The sequence below is a fragment of the Gadus morhua genome, chromosome 20, assembly GCF_902167405.1.
Source record: "Gadus morhua chromosome 20, gadMor3.0, whole genome shotgun sequence".
Taxonomy (NCBI): Eukaryota; Metazoa; Chordata; class Actinopteri; order Gadiformes; family Gadidae; genus Gadus; species Gadus morhua.
The window spans coordinates 16,947,808-16,960,273 of record NC_044067.1 but is presented as its reverse complement, the minus strand read 5'-3'; the positions used below and the strand labels follow the sequence as shown (position 1 = coordinate 16,960,273).

Below are 12,466 nucleotides of genomic sequence, written 5' to 3'. Positions count from 1 at the left end.
TCCTCCTCCAGCTCGGGGAACAGGGTTGGTTGATAACCAAGCGAGGCCATGAACGGGGATAAACCGGAGGACGCGTTGACCAGCGTGTTGTGGGCGTACTCGACCCAGGGGAGCTGAGAGTTCCAGGATGAGGGGTTGGCGTGAGAGATACAGCGGAGAGCTGCCTCCATCTCCTGGTTGACCCGCTCTGACTGTCCGTTGGACTGGGGGTGGAATCCGGAGGAAAGGCTGGGTGTGGCCCCTAGCGCAGCGCAAAACGCGTGCCACACCTGAGAGGTGAACTGAGGACCCCTGTCCGAGACGATGTCCACCGGAATGCCGTGAAGGCGGAAAACGTGCTGGACCAGGAGGTCCGCGGTCTCCCTTGAAGAGGGGAGCTTGGGGAGCGCGATGAAGTGTGCGCCCTTGGAGAAGCGGTCTATCACGGTGAGGATGGTGGTGTTACCCTCGGACGTGGGCAGACCGGTGACGAAGTCCAGGGCGATGTGAGACCACGGTCGACTAGGAATGGGTAGAGGTCGCAGCAGACCGGAGCGGGAACGAGTAGACGTCTTATTCCGGGCGCAGGTTGCGCATGCTGCAATGAACGCGCGGACGTCCGCATCCATGGACGACTACCAAAAACGCCAGCGTATGAAGTCCAGTGTGCGGGTGATTCCTGGGTGACAGGTAAGCCTGGAGGAGTGAGCCCAGAGCAGAACCCTTGACCGTACGGCGTCTGGAACGAACAAGCGATTCGGAGGACCGGTACCGGGGTATGGCTGCTGACTCTGTGCCCGGCGCACCGCGGACTCAATCTCCCAGGTAAGAGTAGCGATCAGGCAAGCGGGGGGCAGGATGTTCTCGGGGTCGGAACAGCGATCCTCGGGGGAGTGCAGGCGGGACAGGGCATCCGGCTTCCCATTCTGGGAACCGGGACGGTAGGTGAGGGAGAAATTGAATCGCCCAAAGAACAAGGCCCACCTGGCCTGCCGGGAATTCAGTCTCTTGGCCGACTGAATGTACGCCAAGTTACGGTGGTCGGTCCAAACAATAAAGGGCTGGTCTGCACCCTCCAGCCAATGCCGCCACTCCTCCAACGCGAGCTTGACGGCCAGAAGCTCGCAGTTCCCGACATCATAGTTCCTCTCTGACGGAGACAGCCGGCGGGAGAAGAAGGCGCAGGGGTGGAGCTTGTGGTCAGAGGGAGAACGCTGGGAGAGGACCGCGCCCACTCCGGTGTCAGAAGCGTCGGCCTCCAGTACGAACTGAAGAGCGGGATAAGGCTGCACCAGGATGGGCGCAGAAACGAAGCGGAGCTTCAGGCTCCGAAATGCGGTCTCAGCCTCCGGAGACCACGAAAAGGGGATCTTAATGGAGGTCAAGGCCGTGAGTGGTGCCGCGACTTGACTATAGCCTCGTATGAACCGACTATAAAAGTTGGCGAATCCCAAGAACTGCTGCAATCTCTTGCGGGTTGGGGGGGAGGGCCACTCGGCCACCGCAGAGACCTTGGAGGGGTCCATGCTGATTTGGCCCTGACCGATTATATATACCAGGAAGGAGACGGATGGCACGCGGAAGACGCACTTCTCCGCCTTGACATATAGACGGTTCTCGAGCAGTCGCTGTAGGACCTGCCGGACGTGTACCCGGTGCTCCTCCACAGAACTCGAGAAGATCAAGATGTCGTCTATGTACACGAACACGGAGCGGTTCAGCATGTCCCGGAGGACATCGTTGACTAGGGACTGAAAAACAGCGGGGGCGTTGGAAAGACCGAAGGGCATGACCAGGTACTCAAAGTGACCCAAAGGAGTGTTGAACGCGGTCTTCCATTCATCTCCCTCCCGGATGCGAACCAAATGGTAAGCGTTGCGAAGATCTAGTTTAGTGAAGACCATGGCTCCGTGGAGGGGGACGAAGGCGGAACTAATGAGGGGCAAGGGATACTTGTTCTTCACCGTGATGTTATTCAACCCCCGGTAGTCGATGCAGGGACGAAGTGTGCCATCCTTCTTCCCCACAAAGAAGAACCCTGCTCCAACCGGTGAAGAGGATGGGCGGATGATCCCAGCAGAAAGAGATTCCCCAATGTACTTCTCCATCGACTCACGCTCGGGCCGAGAGAGATTGAACAGACGACTCCCTGGGAGGGGAGCCCCGGAAAGGAGGTCGATGGAGCAGTCATAAGGGCGGTGGGGGGGCAGGGACAAGGCGTGGGACTTGCTAAACACCTCCCCGAGGTCGTGATATTCCTCCGGAACAGGGAATAGGTTAGGAGGCGTGGGGGCCGGCTCGAGCTCTGGTGCTCGAGGTGACTGAGCGGACCGTAAACACTGGGACAGGCAGTGGGTACTCCAGGACATCACGCGACCGGTTCCCCAATCGATCCGGGGGTTGTGAGTCTTCAGCCAGGGGTAACCCAAAACGACCGGGGAGAAGGGGCTGGTAATCACCATAAAGGAAATGGACTCGTGGTGATTCCCGGAAACGAGTAGGTCTACCGGAACGGTACGGGGCTCCACCCGCGTGAGTGTCCTCCCGTCTAGTGCCTGGGTCTCGATGGGGGAATCCAGCGGAACCGTGTCAATCTTCCATCGCAGGACCAACTCCCGATCAATGAAACTCTCGTCGGCCCCAGAGTCCAGGAGGATAGAGAGCGGGAGGACCTGATCCTGCCACAGGAGGACAGCCTCCAGGAGGGGACGGGAGACCGAGGGGTTACGGGAGCGGCTCGCCAGGATCCCTCGGCTTACTGGCAAGCCCGATCTTTTCCCGAAAGCGAGGGACAGCCAGACCGGAGGTGGCCCAAAAGACCACAGTAGAGGCAGGAACCGGAGCGCATACGGCGTTCCCTCTCCGCGGGGGAGAGATTTGTGCGTCCGATCTGCATAGGCTCGGGGGAGTGTCCCCGCTCGCGGCGAGGTGGAGCGGAGAACGAAGCGGAAGGCCGAGCTGTTGCGTGCGGCTCGAACCCGTGCGAGACTGGGCGTGAACCTCTCTCCCTGCGGCGTTCGCTCAACCGATTGTCGAGCCGAATAGAGAGGGCGATCAGCTCGTCCAGATCCGTGGATTCCTCCCGGGAAGTAAGCTGGTCCTTGATGTCATCAGATAGAGCGTTTAGGAAAACCCCCTGCAGGGCCTCCCCGTTCCAGCCGCTCTCAGCCGCCAGGGTGCGGAACTCCACAGCGAAGGAGGCGACGCTGCGGGATCCCTGACGGAGATGTAGAAGGCGCTGAGACGCCTCCTTTCCCCGGACCGGGTGATCGAAAACCATCCGCATCTCCGCGGTAAAGGCGGAATAGTCTCTACAAACCGCGGAACCACGTTCCCACACGGCAGTAGCCCAAGCGAGCGCCTCGCCTCGCAGGGAACCGATGAGGTAGGCGATCCGTGACCCGTCGGTGGGGTAGGTCAGAGGCTGTAGTTCGAAGACCAACAAACACTGGAGAAGGAAGGACCGGCAGGATCCCAGGTCCCCCTCATAGCGTTCTGGGGCAGGAATGTACGGCTCCCGGGACGAAGCCGATGGACCCGGAACAGCGACGGATGGATCCGGCGAGACGGCGTGCAGTGACTGTACAGCCACGGCCAGCTCACGAAGGTTGGAGGTAATCTCCTGCAGGGTTTGGTCGTGCTGACCCAGGAGAGTTCCTTGATGGGAGATCCTCTGGCGGAGTGACTCTGCGTCCGCTGGGTCCATGTTTAGGCCAGTTCGTACTGTTAGGGGGTACGGAACGTGGAGACCCAAGCGCAGACACAGGCAGAGACGAGGTAAAGGGAACGGGGTTTATTGGAATGTAGAAGCGTCAGACAGGCGGGGAGTCAGGAACCAGAAGGAGCGTCGGAACAGGCGGAGAGTCGGGAACCAGGAGGAGCGTCAGAACAGGCGGGGGATCAGGAACCAGGAGGAGCGTCAGAACAGGCGGGGGATCAGGAACCGGGAGGAGAGTCCGACAGGCAGGGGTTCGATAACGGGCAAGCAGGGCGTAGGCAGGCGGGTAGTCAGGCAAGCAGGTGTTCGGCGACCGGAGAGTACTGAGAAAGGAAGGAGAGTGTTACCACGGGGACAGACTGTAGGAAAGCTCGAGAATACTAGTTGGACCGATACTGACTGTGCAGGAGTAACGACGAACTGGCGCCGACTGGCAGGAGATCTCTGACTGAAGAAGGAACTGGTGATGAGCTGACAGCACACAGGTGTGGAAGGAGAAGAACCACCGACGCCAAGTGGCCACTAGGTGGAGGTAGTGGACCGCGTAGCAGGACGCTGCGTGACAGCTACTGTAACATTGCACGCTACTCTACATTTTGCAGATCTTGCATTATATATATTTTAACTTGAACTTCTAATGGTCTGGGACTCTGATAATTCTACTACTACTATTAATACTAATACTACTTCTAATAATACTACAACCACTACTACAAACTAATAATAAATAATGCCTTTGCAGTGATGGAATATAGTTCTAAAAGATTGAATCATGGCCGTTTTATGCTTATAAAAACATCACATTCTTCAACCTAATTAATAGTCAGATTGCTAGGTCCCTCTCAAACAATACGAGTTATGTATCAAGGCAAACAACATATATTGACATTTCCAGACCAAACAACCTATAATTCCATCCATGAGTTACATTCTTAGGGACCGGGAAATCTGAGTATATTTTAATGCACTTTGAGAATCATATGCAACCCTACTATCAAAGACATTATGTTTATATGTTTGTTCACTGTCACATTGACATTGACTGCCACACCATAATTTACAAGGCAAAGTGTGGTGAGATAATAAAATGGTAATAAATCAACTTGTGCTTGTAAAGAGGCCGGTTATCATTAAAGCTCCTGTACATGACAGAGGTCGCCGGTCTCAGTGAACAGCAGTGATCTGCCAACACGGTCGCTTTTGTCCAATCGTCTGTAGAAGTACCAAATACAGTGGCAGAGTAATGCCTTCCTCTGGGCTGCTGGTGTTCCTGCTGGTGCTTCATGCCAACTTAAAGTTCAGGTGAGTCCTTCAGCTTTATATTCACCAGAGGCATTTACATTTATGGAGAGAAAGACCCTTTATAGAGTGCTTTGGTTTGTGGATGTCAATCGTTCTGTTACCTAGTTGTTAACAAGTGAATGCATCAAGACCAATATGTTCTTCGATCTCCTCTCAATACTTATTTCCTCATGTCATGTTACATTAGGGTTATTAATATTCATGGTCTGCCAAAGTTCATATGACTCCAATAAATAGTTGGACCAAAGTCAAAACTGAAGTAGGCCTACCTTGATGTGGTTTTCAGCCTTTTCATTACGAGGAATACCATGACGAATATAAGAATTATGCTATGTAAAAACGTTGTAATCTTTTACATTTTATAAAATGTTTAATTAAAGCAACATTAATGTTTTCTGTTCTGCTACATTTAAATATCTCATTTAAAGATTAACCACACGTGATATGTTTAATAATAATGTGAACTTTCTGTTTGGAGACAGTTTGTCGCTGGGAGTTTCAGAGAAGTTATGGAATTACAACTACACCAGATATCATCCTATGGATGAGGTAAGAAATACCTTTAGCATGTTAAACAGCCGGTAAGGTACACCTGATACCACACTATAGAACATGTAACGTACACCTGGTCAACTATAGAACAGGTAAGGTACATCTGGTACCACACTATAGAACAGGTAAGGTACACATGGTACCACACTATAGAACAGGTAAGGTACATCTGGTACCACACTATAGAACATGTAACGTACACCTGGTAAACTATAGAACAGGTAACGTACACCTGGTACCACACTATAGAACAGCTAAGGTACACCTGGTACCACACTATAGAACATGTAACGTACACCTGGTCAACTGTAGAACAGGTAAGGTACATCTGGTACCACACTATAGAACAGGTAAGGTACATCTGGTACCACACTATAGAACAGGTAAGGTACATCTGGTACCACACTTTAGAACAGGTAAGGTACACATGGTACCACACTATAGAACAGGTAAGGTACACATGGTACCACACTATCGAACAGGTAAGGTACATCTGGTACCACACTATAGAACAGGTAAGGTACATCTGGTACCACACTTTAGAACAGGTAAGGTACACATGGTACCACACTATAGAACAGGTAAGGTACATCTGGTACCACACTATAGAACAGGTAAGGTACATCTGGTACCACACTTTAGAACAGGTAAGGTACACATGGTACCACACTATAGAACAGGTAAGGTACATCTGGTACCACACTATAGAACAGGTAAGGTACACCTGGTACCACACTATAGAACAGGTAAGGTACATCTGGTACCACAATATAGAAGAAGATCTCTATCTCTCTCTCTCTTTCTCACTCTCGCTCTATGTCTCTCTGTAGATCTCCAGTTGGATGGACAGTGTGGTGGAGCAGAACCCTAAGCTGGTGACCTCCCTCGTCTACGGCCAGACTTTCGAGAAGAGAGACATTAAGCTACTCAAGGTTTGTTGTTCAAATACAGCTTGAATCACAGTCGGAAGGTACTGAAGTTAATGAGAAAGTCCCTAAAATCACCACCAGGTCTGAAGTTGATCAGCCATTTGAAAATTCAATAAACTACTGACATCACAAGAGTGAGTTTCCACCCAGATTTGAATAGGAAAGATAGATCAGTGTACCGGCCTACCAGTTGGTACAGCCCTCAGGGAGGAGGCCGGGTAGTTGATGCAACCGTCACACATCTGGGTGGCGCTCCCACCTGTTATGTCGCTAGTGGTTGGATCATGAGTGTGCTTTTAGTGGTTGTGCGAATGAGGCTCTGGTCTCTCCAGTTTGGTCTGCCGGATCCCGGGGGTCTGGAGAAGAAGGCGGTGTGGGTGGACTGTGGGATCCACGCCAGAGAGTGGATCGCTCCAGCCTTCTGCCAGTGGTTTGTCAAAGAGGTACCCATGCAGGGAGCACAACCAAACAGTGGTTCAGCATACAAACCAAGATACACAACATATATACACACTAGCGGGGGCAGGCCAGGTCTTCTAGTAGTTGACTTCAAGCAGAAAGGTTCAGGGTTTGAACTCCAATGTTCCTGAATGACAAGCATCTGACATTTACTGTTAGTAACCTGGGTTAAATCCATCTGCTAAATGACTATATAGCCAACTGCAAATACTGAATACAGCAGACACACACAATTCTGCGTACATACAAATGCATAGATACAGTCCTCACACATGCTTTTTCTGTTTACAGTGGTGAATCATTGTAATATTAATAAGGTCTCCTCCTCAGATTTTACAGTCCTACAACGAAAGTGACGTGAGGCTGACCAAGTTTCTGCAGAAGATTGACCTCTATGTGACCCCTGTGCTCAATGTGGACGGATACATGTTCTCCTGGACCAATCAGAGCGTGAGTTTCACAATGAGACACAAATAGGATTTTACTAATACAGGGTTAAATTAATTTATCGCATGACCAAGGATCCATTTGTGTGTGTGTGTGTGTCTGTGTTTGTGTGTGTGTGTCTGTGTTTGTGTGTGTAGACTCGTCTGTGGAGGAAGTCCAGGTCCCTCCCTCCTCAAGGATGTACTTGCCACGGCGTCGACCTTAACCGAAATTTCAATGCAAACTGGGGGAGTAAGTAGTAAAGTTACTATAATGTGGACAATAAAGTGGATATAATACGTATAAATACACTTCAATACATTGTGCTTGGTTATTTAATTATAACTGAAGCAACCATAAGCCATGCACTATTAGCAAAGTTGTTGTACTTTACTTTGCTGAAATAATCAATTCAAATTATCTCACCATCCATATATCCATCCATCCATCCTGCTTCAATTGCTACCCTAATCACGGTTGCTGTGGCAACACCCTGTTGCCACAGCAACCGTGATTAGGGTGGCAATTGGTGTAACGTAGAGTAGTCCAATATTGGGTGTAGCCAGGTTTGTAGTATGTATTCAGGTGTAGAGCTGTATGTCAGATAATGTGTGGTCCATTCTGTTGGAAAAACTCTTTTTGAATAAAGTTTGACTGATGGTTGACGGACGATGCTCTGTTTCCAGCGGTGGGTGTGTCAACTGACTGCTGTTCCAACACGTACTGTGGCGTGTCTCCAGCCTCTGAACCCGAGGCCAAGGCAGTGACGGACTTTGTTGGTGAGTATTTAAAGTCGTTATATAATGGCCCCAGGTGTGACTGTGATTAGCCATTACAAGACCTTTGAAAATCCCCCTTTTCCAATGTGCCATAATGTCAGCCCATTAATACAATGACTGGACTGGAGCAACAGGTGTCTGCAGGATAAACCTCACTCCTCACGCCTTAAGATCGTTCTCACCGCTGACCTGGATGGCTGCGTTCAAGTAAAAGCGTCTCCGAGACCTAGGGTACCCGGTTTGAGCCCCTAGTGCTTAGTGGGGGTGCCATTGGAGAACCGTTACATACTGATCCATATACTTATATCACCTATCTTTGTATGTTAGCCCTAAAATAGTTATACAATACAATAGCATGTTAGTTACAAACTCTAGCTAATCGTGTATGCTCTCTCTTTCTCTATTTAAGGTTCTAGGGTGGATCAGTTCTTGATCTCTCTTTCTCTATTTCAGGTACTAGGGTGGATCAGTTCTTGTGCTACCTGACCATCCACTCCTCTGGTCAGCTGATCCTCCTGCCTTATGGACACCCCCAGATAACAGCCCCCAACTACGAAGAGCTGGTCTGTCTGTGTGTGCGCGTGTGTGTGTGTGCGTTGGTGTGTGTGTGTGTGTGTGTGTGTGTGTGTGTGTGTGTGTGTGTGTGTGTGTGTGCGTGCGTGCGTGCGTGCGTGCGTGCGTGCGTGCGTGCGTGCGTGCGTGCGTGCGTGCGTGTGTGGTGAAGGAGATCTTTATGCATGTGCGTGTGTGTATATTTTGGTGTGTGGTGTGTCTATTGTAGAAGCAGATTGTAGTAATACTGTACTACAGTAAGTTGTAGTAACATGTTGCAGTGATACTGTGTACTGTGTTGGTGGACCCAGGTGTCAGTGGGCAAGGCAGCAGCCTCTGAGATGAAGAAGTTATACGGAATGGAGTACAGGGTTGGAACCTCTCCACAAATACTGTGTAAGAACAAACACAAACCCGCACACACACACAGACACACAGTATTTTCGCCCCTTCCCAAAAGTTCTCCAACGGAAGGTTCCAAGATGGATATGCAGTCGCAAATGTGAATCAATCCATCTGGCGGAGTCAGATTAGCCCCACGAACACACACATTGATTCGCATTTGCTCACTATAGCCGTCTGGGAACCTTCCGTTGGAGAAATTTTGGGAATGAACGAAAATACTGGTTAGCTGATTGGATAAACCATCTGTCTATCACCACCTATGTTGGTGATAGACGGGCCAAATCAACCAATCAGATCAACGGAAGCCGCCATGTTGTTTTTAGACTTAACAGCATGCTTAACAGTCGCTTCTCGTTGCGTCACAGCTAAACCCACCTCAAAACCAACGCTGATTGGCCGGTCATTTAGCGGTCAGCTCCAAAATTTCTCCATCGAAGGTTACCAGACTGATCTGCGAGTAAATACAATGGCGCTCGCGAGATCAGGATGGTTTCACGAGGCTAGTGTGGGGCACAAACACAGAAGATAACAAAGTATACTTATTAACACAGCAATAAACAACGTGTTAATAAGTAAATCCAAGGCCATCTGCCTCGTTCCCACACTCACTGCAGCTAAACTCCTGCTGTTCATTCCTCTCACCAGCTCCTCCGTATTCGATAACTACTCCTCCTCCTCCTCCTCATCCTCCACCCCCTCCTTCTACCCTCTTCTTCCTTCCCTCCTGCCCTCCTTCCCTCTCTTCCTCCCCTCCTTCATTCTCCTCCTCCTACACCTCCTGTCCTCCTCTCCCTTCCTCCATTCTCTTCTCTCCTCCGTATCCTCCTCTCTGTTTCACCCCCTCCTCCTCTCTCCTCTGCTCTGATCAGATGCTAACTCCGGGTCCAGTAGAGACTGGGCTAGGCTGCTGGGTATTCCCTTCTCCTACACCTTTGAGCTGAGGGACAAAGGTGAGCCTGAACACCAAGTACATAACACACCACGTCCACTAAGGTAAATGCAGCCATGCAGGAATACCGGGAAACGTATACGTTGAAATCTATTTACCGTTAAATCTATAATATAAAGTATATTTATATCTCAATTTATTTCTATTTATACAAGCCATTTGTAACAATTTCCATGCCACACTCCAACTAGGTGTGTTTTACTGGGCTCCTCCATAACAAGGACGCAGGGTGGTGGTGTTTGAACTGGTTTATTGCGTACTTTGAGACAAATTATACTGAGAAGGAGGTGTAGCATGATGCCATGCAGGAGAGTGTGTGTGGTGACCGCTGGTTAACCTGTGAGCTTTGATCTGATCAGTCAATGCACAACAGGTGTGCAGCCTCTCCCGGCCCAAGTCCAATCAGTCTGACTCGGGTCAGGTGAGGCTGCTTAAACCAGCCATCAATCCACACACACTCCACCACACCATTGTTTTGTTCTTTTTGTTCTTTTTTCTTGAGAAAAACTGATACTGGTAGAAAGGACTTTTACAGCATACTACAAAGTAATGATTTTGTCGAAATAGAAACTTATAATTCTGTGAATATTTACCACTTATTCTAAATATCACATTCAAATGAAATAGAGTTACTGATGATCCAGTTTGAGTATATTTTCGATTTAAAGATCTCTCTTTGTGTCTGATAAGATAAAATTATATAAGCTGTAGACTGGAAATATGGTTGTTTTTAAACGTCTTCTTCATTCTGATAATCCAGAGTTTAAACAGCTTTGCTTGGTTCTGATATTCCATGTTCATTTTTGAACATCTGTGTGTGTGTGTGTGTGTGTGTGTGTGTGTGTGTGTGTGTGTGTGTGTGTGTGTGTGTGTGTGTGTCTGTGTGTGTGTGTGTGTGTGTGTGTGTGTGTGTGTGTGTGTGTGTGTGTGTGTGTGTGTGTGTGCGGATAACCTCTTCCAGGGGAGTTTGGCCACCTGCTCCCAGAGGATCAGATCAAGCCCGCCTGTGAGGAGGCCTACGTGGGGGTCACCTCCATCCTCTCCTACGTGTACGACAATAACTTCCCTAACGACAAACTGCCCACCGCCGCCGCCACCGCCTGCGTGCACGTCACTGGGCTCATCGTCATGACGACACTGGCTACACTCCTCGTTACGTTGGGATCTGTGTGAGACGGTTTTGAATCGAAATCGTGTTTGGAATCTGTAATCGGAATCACAATGTGTATTATTGCTGAGTTGGTTTACCCATACATGGAATTTGGGTACATGTTAGTGCAAGGAAAAAGTACAAAGTAAAGATAATGTAACTGTATGGTAATTGTAATTGTAAAATAATAATAAAATATTGTGGGTGAGTGGGCGTATCAAAGTATCAAAGTATCAAGTAATCAAAGAATAAGTACAATAGGATGATCTGTCTTTCTCCCATTTCTCCCAAATGCTCATATCAGTGCGATATTTAAGCATGAAATATTTCAACCGTATTAATACCTAACACCATCTAGTGGAGATTATTTTTTCTCTGATTAAGACTTTCAAGATCAAAGTCGATCATTGGCACTGATAATTATTATCTGGAATATGATTGTTTATTTATTGTCCTTATCATGTAAACTATTTATAACAGCTCAAATCCATGCCATTCATTAATAGATTCTAACATTGCATAAACATTTGATTACTTCTTGTAGCTTATGGAAATAAAATATGTTCCAAAACAAATGAAAAAAAAACTAGCGCCGTTTCCTTACAGCAGGGGGCGCTGATGCTCCACCTTTCCTGACGTGAGAGTCGCTACTCTTGGTTGAATATTACTTTCTCACACCAAGTGCTATTTCTAACGAGAAACACCAGCCTTCATCCATGGAAACTAAACTAGTTCAATTACATTGAAATGTTAATTGTGAGATGACCTAGTGCTCCACGTCTTGCAGGAATAAAGTGAGTAAATTACAGTCTCCCTATATTCCTCTCTGAGTAAATTAAGCCCAGTTCAGGCAATGTGTCAAATGAAATGTAATAAACAACTTATTTTATCCTTATTAGCCTACATCCAACTATACATTTTAGCCGAATTCATTCATAACAAAAATAACAGCATTTCAAAATTACTGACATTATGTTTAAAAGTTCCTTTACAAATCTAAGTCCTCTTGGCTGTCTGGATAAAGGCTCAGATTGATGATGTACAACACAAATCCGTTGGTTGATAGTGATGCAGGAAGCAGCCAAGAGGAGCTCTATCCCCTTTCTCACTTTCTTTACACACAAACACACACACACACACACACACACACACACACACACACACACACACACACACACACACACACACACACACACACACACACACACACACACATACACACACACACTCTTTCTCTTATTGTGTTAATCTTTGCTCCATTGTTGT

The 12,466-nt window shown here is 48.5% G+C and overlaps 1 protein-coding gene across 1 annotated transcript; it reads left to right on the top strand.

Moving 5' to 3' along the window:
• Positions 1 to 4,841: 4,841 nt before the first annotated feature.
• LOC115533697 (carboxypeptidase O) lies at positions 4,842 to 12,011 on the top strand. Its single transcript, XM_030344323.1, has 11 exons — positions 4,842 to 4,999; positions 5,482 to 5,548; positions 6,382 to 6,483; positions 6,813 to 6,923; positions 7,270 to 7,389; positions 7,524 to 7,617; positions 8,052 to 8,144; positions 8,598 to 8,707; positions 9,008 to 9,092; positions 9,971 to 10,051; positions 11,012 to 12,011. The coding sequence occupies exons 1-11, from the start codon at positions 4,941 to 4,943 to the stop codon at positions 11,221 to 11,223; spliced, it is 1,134 nt and encodes a 377-aa protein (XP_030200183.1). The 5' UTR covers positions 4,842 to 4,940; the 3' UTR covers positions 11,224 to 12,011.
• The last annotated feature ends 455 nt before the right edge of the window (positions 12,012 to 12,466 follow it).

Coding starts and splice junctions, on each gene's coding strand:
- LOC115533697 (XM_030344323.1), top strand. CDS start 4,941: ATGCCTTCCTCTGGGCTGCTGGTGTTCCTGCTGGTGCTTCATGCCAAC. Junction 8,708..9,007: donor CCCCCAACTACGAAGAGCTG/GTCTGTCTGTGT, acceptor TGGTGGACCCAG/GTGTCAGTGGGCAAGGCAGC. Junction 9,093..9,970: donor AACCTCTCCACAAATACTGT/GTAAGAACAAAC, acceptor TGCTCTGATCAG/ATGCTAACTCCGGGTCCAGT.